Source organism: Aulonocara sp. 'chitande type north' Nkhata Bay, linkage group LG11 (genome assembly GCF_057382095.1).
Source record: "Aulonocara sp. 'chitande type north' Nkhata Bay isolate Kocher_YH1m ecotype deep benthic linkage group LG11, A_spYH_male_GT1.1, whole genome shotgun sequence".
In the NCBI taxonomy this organism is placed as follows: Eukaryota; Metazoa; Chordata; class Actinopteri; order Cichliformes; family Cichlidae; genus Aulonocara; species Aulonocara sp. 'chitande type north' Nkhata Bay.
The window spans coordinates 32,546,141-32,561,448 of NC_141354.1; the positions used below are offsets into that span (position 1 = coordinate 32,546,141).

At 44.0% G+C, this 15,308-nt stretch overlaps 2 protein-coding genes across 6 annotated transcripts in view; both read right to left on the reverse strand.

Moving 5' to 3' along the window:
- Nucleotides 1-1,997: 1,997 nt before the first annotated feature.
- On the reverse strand, nucleotides 1,998-12,485 carry onecutl (one cut domain, family member, like). The gene is made up of 2 exons (XM_086312204.1): nucleotides 11,434-12,485; nucleotides 1,998-5,180 (listed from the first exon to the last, which is right to left on the reverse strand). The coding sequence occupies exons 1-2, from the start codon at nucleotides 12,476-12,478 to the stop codon at nucleotides 4,870-4,872; spliced, it is 1,356 nt and encodes a 451-aa protein (XP_086168330.1). The 5' UTR covers nucleotides 12,479-12,485; the 3' UTR covers nucleotides 1,998-4,869.
- Nucleotides 12,486-12,672: 187 nt separating this feature from the next.
- The window catches only part of hormad1 (HORMA domain containing 1), a 33,332-nt gene continuing 30,696 nt past the window's right edge, over nucleotides 12,673-15,308 (reverse strand). For 3 of the 5 annotated variants that reach the window (XM_086312207.1, XM_086312205.1, XM_086312208.1), the window contains exon 16: nucleotides 12,675-12,811. In XM_086312207.1, the coding sequence (XP_086168333.1) occupies nucleotides 12,678-12,811 (134 nt within the window). In that variant the 3' untranslated portion in view covers nucleotides 12,675-12,677. Of the gene's footprint in view, nucleotides 12,812-13,254; nucleotides 13,381-15,308 lie in introns of all 5 variants that reach the window. The other 2 variants (XM_086312206.1, XM_086312209.1) reach the window with 2 other exon arrangements.

Consider the following 15,308-nt stretch of genomic DNA (forward strand, 5'->3'; position numbering starts at 1 on the left):
TAAACAAAAAGGACGTTTAAAAGGAAGCCTTGGTTTCGTAAGTGTGTTTTCTTGTTTTTGGACAAAATAAAAAATAAATCAGATTTCAGAGCAGCTATTGGTGTTGGCCTTTAAAACCCACATATCTTTCCTGCTAACATCTTGAACAAGGTCAGAATAAAGTCAACAGACTGCAGTGTTGGGTTACAAATGAGTCATTTTTATTTTTTTTAGTGCAACATCACAACAAACAATTTTCACATGAGGTATTCAAAGGGATTTTCTTTAGTTGTTGATACAAAATGTCCCACCATGATTGACGTTTAAAGTTTTGTATATCTTTTTTTAAAGCCTTTGGTTGGTTAGCCACATTCATTAGTAAGTCTAACACATGGACAAGAATGGCACAATAAAGCATGGTGGGTCGAGTCCAAGCTGGGGAAAGTCAGACTCAGTCAGATATTTCCCTCAGCTCTTTCCCGTTTAAAGCTTTTTGTATGGATCTTATTAATTCCTACTTACAACAGTGGGATTGAACAGTATTTCAACTACACTAAACATTTTGAAAAAAAAAACAGGTGGGAGGGGTGGCTTACAAATGTGGAAAAATAGCTTCTGTCTCCTCTGATCTTTTTTTATGTTAGGATGAGTGCTTGATTTGGGTTTTTTTTTTCTATTACAGCAATTCGCATAATTCTAGCTTTTGGAAAACAAGGAACAGGCAACGTTGATTACAGCAAGATCCTCCTTGCTTGGATTGTCACCTCCTTCTTTTTTGGTCTTGAGAATGATTTTATTTATATACAGAACATGGATCAATGGGACACTAGCATACTCGACTTGAGCTTTGGCTGGACAGGGGGTTCCTTCAGCCCCTTCACAGATTGATTCCAGCACATTTGGTTTGAAGAAGTAAAAGGCATGAAGAAGAAGAGACGGATGAACAGACAAGATAGATAGATAGATAGACAGACACCCTGACAGAATGGATTCTTTGGTTAAGGAACATTTTTGCCACACAACATCTCACACAGTTGAGGTAGATGGGTAAAGTCTTCATGTACGCACACGGGAGAAGACAGGGACAGAGGGGGAGACACTGGGGTCAAACGACTTTCATCTGAAGACACTGCTTCATGTCAGTTTCTCAGTTCCAGCTCAACATAATACTGATTTATGCAACATAAATAACCAGCACACGGAACCCCACTGGTGCTTTTTTGAATCCTCTGAGTGCTACGGTAGCTCTGATGAGGAACTGCTAAAACTACCTACATTACATAATGATTCAGCAGTTACTCATTGATCTTTGGTTGTTTTTTCGTTCAAACGTTATCAAAAACAGTACTTTTTTGGTCTTTTTAAATTTTTTATTCTGAAAGTATATGTCAGCTTTCAGTTCTGCTATTTCATTATTAACGCGCTCCTAAGAATTGCTCTGCAATGGCCTCGGCTGCCAGGCTTGTCTCAGGGTCAAGTTTCTAGAAAAGTCACTAGGGGGTGCCGCAGGCTAAAATGGCAATGCGGATCACCTGCAGCAGCCAACTGGATTCACTCCTCCCTCCCGCCTACCCTCTGTACAGAAAGGGAAGAGCTTCCCTGCTTGACACGGAGCAGAGGGTGGCTCAATACAAAAAGCACTGTCTCCATTTTAGACTCGCAGTCAGAGAGACAAAGAAAAACCTGAAAGGTGTCACCTCAGCTTTGATACAATGACAGCAGTGGGCAGAGATCAGCAGAAGAGCCTTCAAGCTCTTTTATTTTTAATTTTTTCACCGCTGTACAGACACAGCCACACAACCCCACTGCCACCCCCCATAGCTCTCAGCATGCTTACAATTGTTACTCATTAAAGTTTAATTCAGCTCTATGCCCCACTACTCCAACACCTCCTGTTCCTCAAACAACCCCCCCTCCTACTTCTCCGCACACACTGCTACCACCATCCTCATTCTGGACGATTCAGCCTCCTCTCTGATCTCCCCCCACCCCTTTTTGAATGCCCCCTAAAGCCCACAGGTCTGGCCAAGAGCAGACCCCAGACCAGATACCCAGAGAGGAGACGGGATGAAAAAAGCCTCCCCTTTGAAGTCCACGAAAAAGTCGATGGCCTCTTTCATGACCACCCGTCTTTCAAGTGCACGCTGTGAAGGGGGCCCCGGCAATCCGCCTCTTACAACGTTAAAGACAGAGAAAGGGAGAGAAAATGAGACAGGGAAAGAGTCAATGTTGAAAACGGCAAATCTAGCTTTGCCACACTTGGGCAGCATTTAGTCGAGAGTGAGAAAATTAAATCTTAGGTGACTTCTCCTGATTTCAGCACCCACTACTCAGAATGGAAAATCCAGGTAAGGAAGGAGGACCTAGAACAAATGCCAAAACTCCAAATGATTTGGAAAGATCCATGAAGCTCTTACAGGGTCAGGGACAAGCCCCACAAGCCTTACAACAAAATCTAAGACTTCTCAAACACTGAACTTTGGATGGCAGAGGGCATAGGTCATAAAACTAAAGAATCTTACAAAAGAAATTAAAGATTCCCAGAAAACGAGAATGGGAAAAACCTTCAAAAGACCTTAAAAACCACGGGTACATAAATCCAATTCCCCGGAAGATGAGGAACACCCTTTAAGAATCACATTGGACAGCAAACAAACCCAGAAAAAAACTCCAGTATCTCAATTCAAGTTGAGGAAAACACGGGAGGAGTCAGGAGTGAACCCTACTAAACGTCTTGGAACTGAGACAACTAGCAGAAGCCTTTGCGTGTGGTGGACGGTGAGATCACACTGAGAAGGACATAGACAGTAGTGTCTGCACTGCACTGGGGAAGGGGTTAGGTGAGGGAGATTGGGCGGGGTGGGGGGTCATAACCATGCATTTCCCCAGGCAGATGCACAGTACGCATGTTTGCGCGTGACCCCGAAGGACTTACGCAACATTAGACAGTGCTTTAAGTGGGTCCCCAGACACATTACGCACTCTGCCAGATGGCATTGGTCTGAACACAACTTTACAAGCAACTTGTGAGCCTATGGGATGCCACATCATCTTTGTTATTATTGTTATTGTCATTATTGGTAGTATTATTAATTATAAATATTATCACAACATTCAAACAAGCTTTGGCCTTGGCGTTAAGAGCTGACAGCAGAGACATTTGCAAGAGTAAAGAATTCCCCATAATTCTACAACAAAACAAAGAAAACAAAAAGGGCCAGGCCTTAAAGATAGAGAGATACTTAACATCACTGGGTGGGTCGGGCTGGATCCGGGTGGATCGGGTACTGGGTTTAGGGATTCAGGCCGTACATTCAGGGAGGCAATGTTAATCTTTGGTATTACGATGGGATTCTACAGCTAAAAGTGCCCATCACAAAAAGTTTTCAGTTTCACACAGACATACAGAGCATTGTTAAATAAATACTTACAGTATATAGATAGCATAAATAAATAAATAACCAAATAAATAAAGGAAAGAAAAAGGGAAACCAATAAATACACAAATGCAGTAATAAATATGTTGATCAGATCATTAATTGCATTTGAAAAGTTCTTGGTTTGATTCATCTATTGGCTATAAGGAGGCATGGTTAAAGCCATTCCTTTGTGGACCAAAAAAATGACCTTGTACGTCAGCAGGGCTGAAACAAACTGCCCCACACTTCCAACGTGTCACTATAAATAGAGCGATGTGCTTGAAATCTGTACAAAAACATTGGAAAGAATCACATTCCTCCATTTTCTAGACATCTGTAAAAAAAAGATTTTGTAATGGAGGAGTATACAGTTGTTTGGAAATGAGTGGAAAAAATACTACAATGTCACTATACATTGTGTCAGGTGTACCTCTTCTCCAGAGAGCCTTTGTGTTCAAATTGTTTTTGTTTTCGTTTTTTTTGTGTGTGTGTTTTGGTTTTTTTCTTTTTGATTTGGAGTCCAAAAAAATGGCTGTGGAGCCTTAATTTGGAAGCTCAGTGAGAGTCTTAAAGCTAGACGGTTGCACCAACAAGTCTGTTTCTGTGTCCTACTTGTGTTTATCGATTCTGTCCTGGCATACGGTGAGATGTGCCGCGATTCCCCCTTGAAAACTCTGATTCATTCGAGGTGGGACCGTCTTGACACAATACAGAAGAGGCTCCTGTTGATGGGAAATGATTGACAATTGGGAGTCACAGGCGCTACAGAACCCTCCTGATTATTCCAGGCTCCAAGCTTGGAACAACGCCATACAGTCCTGGGAACCATTACCATGGAAACACATGCTAAGAAAAGGGCATTCAGTTCTCCAAGAAAAAAAAAAGAGGACTTAAAAAAAATGCCTCTTCTTCCTCTTTCACCTTGATTCTGGAGGAATAAAGGGACTACAATAACATCGGGGAAGGATTAATGTCTTCGGATGATGGCGATCACTTGATTAGGAAGTTACACAATGAAGCTCTCCAGATGTGAGCAAACGACACCTCTTGATTCTTCACGTTTGGAGAGATGAGAAAAGATTTGAAGGTACACCAAAATATGCTTACTCCTGATTTGCAATACCCTCATTATCTCTAATCTACATAATCAAAATAATGCAATGAGATGGTGTCTATGTAAGGGTGTGACTCTTCTTTGAGTCAAATCATCTTTGCACCCTTGACTATACAGGCAAGACCTCACATCTTGCAATCATATCACTAAGCATTGCCCCTTCCTTTTCAAGGGAGCAATTAACTTTGGTTTGGGAAAAATGCTTCATCTTCATAAACTCATCTATAATAGCTGGCTCCATCTCTCCTTCTGATAACGAGGAGGACATTTATTACGGCTGATCTCTGCCTAGACCAGTCTATGTGCCCCCTTGCTCCCTCAGCGCCCTCCTCACCGCACCTCCGCGACGGTCTAGCATCACGCCGTGCTGCAGGACACTGCGGAGGAGGAAATGCTGGAGCCCGAGGAACCGGTGGAAGAAGGACGGCCCTCGTCTGCCCACTTGTTGAGGTTGCGTCGGCGGGCATTCATGAAGAAATTGCTGACAGTTGAGAGCTCCAGGCCCAGCTGCTGGGCAATGGTGACCTGGAGCTCTTTGGTTGGGCGGTGGTTCTCCCTGAAGATGGCCAGAAGCGTACGCCGCTGCAGGTCTGTGAACACCAGCCTGGTGCGCTTCGGGCCCTGGTTGCGCTCCAGCTTGTTCTGCTCCTGTTCCTTACGCTTGCAGGCTGCAGGCAGATGGATAAAAGATAAATTAAAAAAAGGAAAGGGGAAGCAGGTTAGCTAACAGACTGGCTGGCTAACTAGGACAAATGGATTAAGCTGTGGGAAAGTGGATTTGTTGAAAGAAAACAGATTAGCTAAGCAACTTTGATTAGTTAAAAGAGATGAATCAGCAACTTGTTTCACTGTGCAGTAAAGGAATCAAGATGTTCAACCTATCACATCTTATTACCAGTGAGCTGCTCTAAGCTGCTAGGGAGAAAAAAACATATAACTACATCCAGACCAAAGTCCTGAAGTCTTCCATGATGTTTTTCATTATTCCCTTTAATTACATTTTGGAAAATGGTCTAATTTTTTACATAGATATGGCCTGGAGACAAACTAAATCTGGTGTTGCACTGATAATGGCAATATCTTCCAAACAAAAATTGAATTCAAACACAAAAACAGATGTATATCAAATTTCTCCCCTTAAAAATTTGAAATATAACCTTTCATCACATCAAATGTCACGTTTTGTCCCTCTTAGACTCTCCCTTATTTAACATCCGTATATTTCTGCATCTTTAGTCCTCAGAAGATAAAAAGCTTTAGCAGCATTTGTCCAGTATCAAAGTTATCCAAATCCAATCTACAGTAACAGTTAAGTCTTCTGGTGATTCTTTTTTAAATCTAAGTCTTGCGTACAACAACCACAAAATAAAATCCCGGGGTCTGGGTTAAACACCACTCTAGCTGCGGCAGCCCGCCCAATTATATAATCGATATTTTCTCGCGAAAAAGTCTGAAATTTATTTTGAAGGGAAAAAAAAGAGTGCAAAGAACAGTTTTGTTTAGTGAGAGAGAAAAATAGCCTGATGCGTGTGGGCTGAGCTCAGATCCATTTTGAGAATCAGACGAGCATTTTGAATTCAGGCTGCATGTTCCTCTGCATATCCATCGCTGAACCTTTCACCTCTAACACGCTGTAATTCTGTATTTACAGGAAACACAACACCAACCTCTGCCTTTGTGTACCGAGCCAACTTCTCCTCCCTTCCCTCCCACCCTCCATCCCGCTCTTTTTCTCTAACCATCTCCCTCCACTTCCACTCTTTCCTTTCCCTTAGTGGACACTTCAACATCATTAGTTTCTCATAAAAGTCATTTACATGTGGCGGCAGTGAGTGAGTAATAATCACTTTAGGGGGAACTAATTTATTTTCTATTAAAGGCAGGTTACGTCAGGGGTGAGTGAAACAAGCAGAGTCGGCATTGCCCAGGGCATTTAGAAGCCTTAAGTGGGCTAAAACATATTTGGGAGAGTCGTGCAATTACCTAAATGCACACTTTTAAGAGGTTTCAATCAGCACTGTGCGGTTGCTGGGCGACTATTTTGCTGATGGTATCAAATGCATTTCTAAGTGTAAGCACACTGGTGTACGTGCACAAAAAACACAAAGACACAAATACACACACACAAATGAGCAAGGACAGATGGATTAGTGCCTATATAGAGAGTGGGGTTTTTTTCAGGGGGGGTATAAAATATGAATTCTTCTAATAGGTATGATATTAGATATGCATGTTATTTGGCATGTTGTGTCAGAAGCTTTCTCGATCTCAGAAAGATAAGATGCTGGGGTTACACATGCTCTTTGGGCTTTTTGAGCATTTAGCCAACCAAAACAGCCCTCAGTGTAACAAACGTGTCATTTTTATTGCAAGAAAAGAGAAACTCTTTCTTTCTTTTCGAGATTTAACACACACCATTTTTCAAGCAAGAGAGGAATAAGCTGTATTCGTGTTGAAGATGGTTGAAATAATCCTGCTGCACAGGCAGATTTTTTTTTTAACTTATATTAAGAAAACACAGAGAAATATGTATGGAGTTCTATTATTGACAAAAAAAATATGTGATTATATGGAGATTTCAGCTCGCAATAACCTTGAGATCCAATATTTCAAACCCTAACACACGGAGAAACACAACCCAACTCACGCTGCAAACATACATTATATAAAACACAGATGCTGCCTTTTGCTCTCACAACAGCACTGACGCGTCCAATTGATTGGCTCACAGTTTCCCATTGAGAAACATCTCACATACTGAGGGGTGCTGCTGATGTTAACTGTATGACTGTCTTTTCACTCTTCAAACGCACAGTGGCAAATTTCTCTCATTAGCAGAGCGTTTTAGGAAAAAGTGTGACCTCACCGCCATCTTTTTTTTCACAGAGTGCAATCACAACAGCAGAATTAGACGCAGGTCTAAAGGGTGTGTGTGTGTGTGTGTGTGTGTGTGTGTGTGTGTGTGTGTGTGTGTGTGTGTGTGTGTGTGTGTGTGTGTGTGTGTGTGTACTTCGCACCGTCTGGCTTTGATTGCTCTAACATCCAGCTGAGTTTCTGAAACTTAAGTACTCAACTGGACATGAATAAATCTCCCCATGAATTCCCTGTGAACATTCTCCTCTAAAATCATTATCTGAAGGAAGTGTTTTGACTCGGGGATGCACTCTTGTCAACTTGAGATTACAGGGGCCTGTTAGCTTTTAGGCATCCAGAGCTCGTTTGCATTTCTGAGAGTTATCGAACCACGTCTCATTAAAATCTGAACAGGCCGAGATGTCAGCAACATGTCAATATCACCACAAGTGAAATTATATATATATATATATATATATATATATATATATATATATATATATACATATATATAGTATTTGTGCTGCATTCTTCATATGAGTTATACCATCACCACGGTCAATATTTCAGGGTTGGGGGTGTTGGGATGTGAGCTGCAGCTATGGAATGTATATACAGTGGTGCACTCTGAGCTCATGTAGTAATGAAAGGAATGACATGATAGTGCTGGCTAGCTCGCTTGTAGCGTGGATTTATGGCTCGTTGGAGGAGCTGCCGTGTCCTGCCGCTCTCCTCCTCCTCGCCGCCATCCTATCCTCAGCTCTCTCCCTTACTGACGATCATAACGCCGACCATTAAGTAAATGCTTCCTTATGCTGTAATCATGTGTAAAAGGCTCACAATTACCATGCTATAAATCCCCAGCACCGGGGCTACTCTTGGAGACATAAATATTCCCCTATAGGCTTCTTATGATCGTGGGAACAGCCCCTAATCATGATGTATGCCCCTGTCTCGTGTTGCTGAAACGTGATCGAAAGCCCTTTCCCTACCCCCTGGCGTCTCAGCCCCCCCCCCACAACCACCACCACTCCCCTCCCTGTCCTCTCCCTCCACACCCCCTCCACCCCCCACCCAGCCCCAGCCCACCCCCCTGCTGATTTCTTGGGCCAGGGGCTGATAGAAATTATTGATTAAATCTGTGCAGCTCAGACTCCTCGACCCACAGAGGCTGGTTAACCCCTTCAGCGCCAGAGTGGGGGGAGCTGCAAGAGTCAGATAAAAAAAAAAAAAAACAACACAACAAAAACAACAACCCTGTTTGTTTGATGTTGCACAGCTAAGGTCACGCCGGCCTGTTTGCAATTCCTGATATGCAAATGGAATTGGGTTTGACCTTTGAGCCTCGCTAGCAAAACGTGAACTGTACGCAGCGAGCGGTGGACAAGGCTTTGTGGCTTTCATTACTGTGGGGGTGGTGCAGGCACTGGAGCTGACACGTAAACCGCATTGACCTTTCTTATTCATTTAGACCTTTAGTCAAGGGCTTCGGCCATCATCTTTAAAGTTATAGTCTCTGATCCCCCCTCCTTGACTTTAAGTGTCAGAGCAAGGCTGTGTGGTCTTTATCCTGCCTTCTTCTCTGACTAAATCCTGATTGCCTCCTCCACAGCCTGAGGTTGGGCTGGAGATGCATCTCATATACAGTGCAGTAATCCATACAGCACACACACAAGATACTGCAGATAAATCCCAGGGATCACAGCATTTTTACCAAAAGGTTTCTGCAAAAAAGACATATGAAAATACAAAATGGCAGCAACTAAATTCCACAATTACGGTGCGTCAAGCTTTGGAGAGAGCTCTGCAGCCCTCTATAGAAGAGACATTATGGAAATAACAGTGCTTCTGGCTGACACTAAAGGGCCTTCTATGTATTTAAGCAAGTGCTGCATTAAGGAGGATCATCTTAAAACTTGAGGCGTGAAGCAGAGAGCACTTGAGCTATCTTCAGACTGGGGAGCACAGGGCACCGCGCATTCTAATTCCAGTCTCGATTTGCCGATGCGGCCGAGGTGTGTGTGGGCAAAGCGTGCTGCTCTTTCCCATGGAAATCAATAGAGGCTTGTAATTAAACAAAAGGGGGTTGGCCAGGGGGGGGAAAACACAACAACCCCCTTCGGAAAGTAGGTTATGTAGAAAAGTGCCGAGCTGTCCAAATTGTGGCTTTGCCAAGAACTAAATATGCAATTTCAGAGAGTGTGAGAGCAGAGAGAGAGAGAGAGTAGGAGCATTGTCAAACATTAGTACGCTTCTCTGTGTAGGGACTTTAATTTTTTATGAGTCTGATTGATCGGCTGCTCGGACTTGGCGGTCTGACTCGTTAAAAATAATGTTTGTGTTTGTGACAATGAAGAAACAAGGATGCTGCACATAAAGAAAGAACGATGATTAAATCTGCTCCAAAGAACAAAGGGCTGATTTATCATGATGAAGATTTGCCTTTTCGTGGGGGAGATAATAGGTGTTTTGCGTACAAAGCATTCACACATCACGGGATGGGATTAATCAAACGGCGTTTGGGTCAAATTACAGAGCAAAACCCAAGATAACTAATCTTTAGAAAAGAGGTTTGGTTGTGATTGCGCTAACGTTTTGCTGAATGGAGGATGTACACATGTGCTCTCAGAGTTGAACAATCAAAGATCAATAATTGTGAAGGGATTGCAAGAGCGCACAATCATTACCTATGAACCCTATTGTGTTGCTCGGCTTAATCAGTCGAGCTGCCAACAGAAACGAAAGAAGCGGTGATCAAGTGGGGAGGCTCACACACACGTACAGCTCACAGACCCCCGCAGTGAGCCGACCACTTGCAGATACACACTCGTCTATGCTCATCTCATATTACCGCGTTCACTTGGATCTCTTTCTGTGCTGCGTGTATCAGATGGGTCTTAGGTCCCTGTGGAGGGACTACACTGTAACACGGCACTGTACGGCGTGCTGTCACGTCTTGAATCCACATCCCCAAAGAATATTAAATGGCAAGCAGCACACTGTAATGTGCCTTTAAAAAATAATACTAGTAATAATTAAAATTTGCCATGAAATCTGTATAAAAAGCAAGAAATAATTACAATGAAATATTATTATTATGATATTTATTTAACTGAAAAGATGTAGCAAATCATAGCAAAAGAAGAAAGCTGGTGTTCTACATTGGAAAAAACTTTCTTTTTTTTTTTTTACTTTGTAACTAAATTCTATTAACTTTCAAAACTGTTGTCAAATTTTCCATATGACTGAGTGATTCTGCACTAATGACTACATGCACCTCACTTAAGCAGCAACATCTTCTTTTCCACATGTGAGAAACCTGGAAGGAGCTGCCTTAGAGCTGAACAACATCCGTATTTAGCCCCGCAGTAATTGCCTCAGTGACAACGTTGATAAAAGGTGTCTGGAAAAAGCTCAAGTCTAATTTGCATCAGTTACCTTGCCAACTCAACTTGAGTCAGGCGCTGAGCAGATATAAATCACTGCTGAAATTAATCAATCGCTTCAGAATGGCATATCTGCGCAAATTATTTTGTGGGCTCAAAAGCGATTAAATTGCCAATCGCTGCTCACACTGATCTTCATGGTTCATTTAAGAGGAGGGCAAATGTCTGTGGGTTTTTTTTTATTGTAGCTACTGTACAAGTCAATAGGAACTGTTTGGGAGCAAAGTAAACAAAGGAACGGCACATATGGCCTGTTCTTGATCAAACTGACCTTAATGTGCTGCTAAGTTCTTATTACCCAGGCTGATGAGACAACAGACACAGCGGTTGTACATTCACAGCAGTGGGAAGGAGGGAAACATCAGTATGATGCTTTTGCTTTTACTCATGTACCAACCTGAGCTGCATACTGATTGCTGGAGAGGAGATTTTTTTTGGAAGACACGGAGAAGGGAGGCGTTTGGGGAAAACAAGGAGAGTGAGCGTGTCTGTTGTTGTGGTTTCTGTTTGAGCCTCTGTGTGTGTGTGTGTGTGTGTGTGTGTGTGTGTGTGTGTGTGTGTGTGTGTGTGTGTGTGTGTGTGTGTGTGTGTGGAAAAAATACAGAGTAAAGCCAGATCTTACCCTCCAGCCTGAGCGAGGCCATTCTTTGAAACTCCGGTTCCTGGAGCCAGCGGGACATCCTTTTAAAGGTCTCACGGCCAGACTTGAGCTTGCCCCAGGGCTTAGGGTTCCTCAGGAGGTCAGACAGTGTGCCCTGTGACCTACACAAAACCCTCTCAGCAAAGATGGCCTGGGGGATGCTGTACCTCTTCAGCTCAGTGATGATCCTTTGGGCCACATCCCTGGTGTTGATCTCCTCTCCAGTGCTGCCTCCACTGCCCTGTGAGCCCAGCAGCATGCCCTCGCTGGGTGAGGATGAAGCAGACGATGAAGAGTGCAGGTGGTCACCCATCTTGGTGGCCTGCTGGCTCGGGTGATGGTGTGGCTGGTAGTGCTGGCTATAGATGTGTGGGTGATGGCCTGGGGCATGCTGGTGAGTCTCCATTTTATTTAGCTGATGCCCCACTGAAACATCACCTCCTCCTAGGCCTGGCGGTGACATCTCTCGGCCAAAATCCGATGTTCGGCAGAAAAGGCTCCCTCCATGTACATCATAACCACCAGGGAGCATCTGACTTCCGTTACCATTAGGGCTGTTGCCCAGACTTCCGTAGCCATGCATGGAGGAACCCAGGCCTGATCCTGTGGATGGAGGCGACAGGCTTTGGGACATGGCCAGTTCCTTGCCATAAGGGTTGTAGAAGTTGGTGCTGAGGCCTCGATCCTCACGCATAAGGGTAAAGCTACCAATAACATTGCTGACAGGGAGACAGGGGTGATGGTGATGGTGGTGGTGGAACTTGTCGTCAAAGGGCTGCAGGGGGGTCAGGGTAGTGTATGTGCTGCCAGAGCTGGATGGGGAGTCGCCGCTGTAGCCCAGTGCTGACATGGAGTGATCGAAGCCTGGTGGACGGGGCTCAGGTTCCAGAGACATGGAGGAGCCCCCAAGGGAAGGCCTGGGGAAAGCAGCTGAAAGGTCCCGGGAGTGCAGCATAGCCCTGCCATCCTGGCTGTGAGCCAGATCAGAGTGGCTGTGGAGGGACATCTCCCCTAGACTCCCATCCATCGTTAATTTCAACAAATAAAGTTGTATTTCTTGCCGTGATGTGTGGCTGGTCTCCTCTTGTTATTGTTGTTGGACAACTGGGCCAACAGTCTGTAAGGTCTCTTGTTACACCAGACTATAGATTTATTGATTTGTGAATTAATTGATTTCCGGGCTTATAGGGTGTCTAATTAATTATCTGATAACGTTAAGTACTTCCTCAAACTCCCGGAAAACGAGATTGCAACAACATTAGGAGCTCTAACTGAGATTTTATTCTCGCTTGTGCATCAGCGCTCTGCTTGTCTCTTTGGTGCTCAGCTGGGTTCCTCGGCAAAAGCCTCGCTTTTGTGCCTGCGTGAGACAAGACAGGCGCTGTTATTCGCTTTATTTAAACTTCAGTCGTTACAGAGAAAAAATAAAGCAGCCCAGTGAGAGAAAATAAAATGTAGCCCAAACAACAACAAGAGCAACAAATAATTTAAAAAAATTAATTAAAAAGCACTTTTGTTTTTCTGCCACACACACTCCTCGGAAAGCGCCAGAAAACACAGATATCACTTTTCACTCCAACCTAATATTCTCTTGGAATGTAATATTTTTGCTCTTTTTGAATCTTATGCAAAGTTATGATACAGAAGCAGCCCACAGCGCGCATGCGAAGCGCTGTAAATGACCAGTTCCTTTGCATTTTCGCTCCACATGTAGGACACGTAAACTAACTATCACACATGGTGGCGATTCAGAAAATATATCACCACCACGTATTGGTTTTACAAAAACGTGCAAAATCCTACCTTTATTATCCACTTCTCAGAGCGCGTCCGCGACTCTTGTCCGTCCTGTGCATCTCTCCGACTCTGTCAGCGAGCAGCCTGCAGATTCACACAATTGGTCCGCTGCGCCCCGGGGTGTAACATTCACTAAAACCAGACACCACAAACCATCTGCGGTCACAAACGAGCCTCTCTCGGTCTTTCCGTCCTTGTTTTTCTCCCAGTCTTTGGTTTTCACTCCAAAAAATGTCCCGTTCTAGCCTCGTTTGTTGCTCTACACTAGCAGCTCTCTTCTTGTTCTTTCATTATCTCGTGAGATTTTCCTCCTCCTCCTCCTCTTCCCTCTGCCTGCCACTTCATCGATCTCACCACCAACTCTTTCTCCTTCTCCTCCTCCTCCTCCTCCCCCTTGCTCACATTGACTCTCTGCTTTCAGTGCGTCACGGCCTTAAAAATCTGACAGATGTGCGATGAAATTCCTACTCCAATTAACCCTTTCTCTCCGGGGGGAGGAGGGGAGAGGGTGTGGGTGTGACGAGGCGGGGGAAGCGTTGAGGTGGAGATGCTCTCTTTCTCATAACCCCACAGGTTAAGCCTTCTTCAGCTGATTGCAAGCACAACTTATGAATTATGTGCGCACAGCCTGGTCATTCTGCTGCGCTCGCCTGTTTATCGCGTCTGATCAATTGATTTCACTGGCTGCAGCTAATGTCATTCTGTCCTTTTTATGTAACAAGTAATGCTGTTGCTCCTTTTGTCAGTATGAAATAATATATCACGAAGACGGAAAGAGACCACGCTAGCTAACACGCGAGCCTTTTGTTTTTGAAATTATTATTAATGCTATTTTCATTTATTAATGTCATGATTTTGTCAAAGGTTGTGCTTCCCCCCTAATATAATTTCAAGTATATGTGCAGAACAGGAGGCCCTTTTAGTGAATATGTAGTTATATGAGTCACTTCACTAACTGAGGGGAAAAATAGAAATAAATATAAAAAAATAGAAATAAATAAATAATATAAACATATCTCATTTAGCAGTGTGTTGTGTATAAAATTCAACCCATGCCACAATTTATTTGTTTTTATTATTTTCTTTATAAACTATTAATAGAAAATGATTTGTGCTTTTGGTCTTAATATCTTGTGTTGGTTTAATGTAAATCCTACCTCTCAGGAAAACAATGGTGTCAAGTGGCGCTCGTGTTTTGCTCAGCTCTTAATCAGCACTCAGCACGCGCCTCCATTCACTCACACTGCCAACACTTCAATCTGGAAAGTCCCTAAAGAAGATCAATGCGACCCTTTTTTCCAGAAGCCCCACGACCTGCTGCTGTCGCAGCACCACGTAGACACATATAATGCAGGCCCGGAATACGGAGAGCGCGTGCGTGTGTAAATTTAGCATCTTACAATACCTGGTTTTCTGTTTGTTTTTTGTTTTGTTTGTTTTTTAGTTTATTTTCGTTTTGTGTGTGGGAGCGCGCTAATGCGCGCCTGCATACATGGCTCTGTGCACTTATGGTGTGGCTTGTGCAACTTGTGTGTTTACATGAGAGTGCCTGCATGCGCATACAATATGCGCAAATTACATCTGGTCTGTGTGGCGAGACCTGAGCGTGCATGTTTGCGCGCGAATCGGCCTCAGAGAGAAACAGGGAGACAGACAGAAGCAGGGAGGCAGAGCGCATACTAATCATATCTGTCTGTCAGTTTAATTTTCAGAGATGAGCAGTTCTGGCGTTTGGAAACAGCGAAGCGGTGCGCGGTGTGGGACCGCGGGCTTCCTGGAGCAGATGCTGCCCTATCGATCCGCCCCGCGCACAGCAAGCACGAAGGGATGCGTGTATGGATGGCAAGTAGCTGGAGGTAAAAATGGTCAACGGCTACAGAACGAAAATAAAAGGTCCTCTCGGAGGTCGGGGTGAAAGTTCACCTGCTGTGGCTGGAAAACCCGAGAAAGCAGGCCGACACCCGAGCTGCAAAACGCCCCAACTTTTACGCAGCGGGCCTAGAGGGGAAACTGACACACAGCAGGATGTTCAGGGTGTGGGTTTGTCAACACTGGGTTTT

Bases quoted from the DNA above. Each gene is read 5' to 3' on its own strand.
- onecutl (XM_086312204.1), bottom strand. From the start codon at position 12,478: ATGGATGGGAGTCTAGGGGAGATGTCCCTCCACAGCCACTCTGATCTG. The intron at 5,181-11,433 runs GTAAGATCTGGC...ATCTGCCTGCAG, and splicing joins GGCCTCGCTCAGGCTGGAGG to CCTGCAAGCGTAAGGAACAG.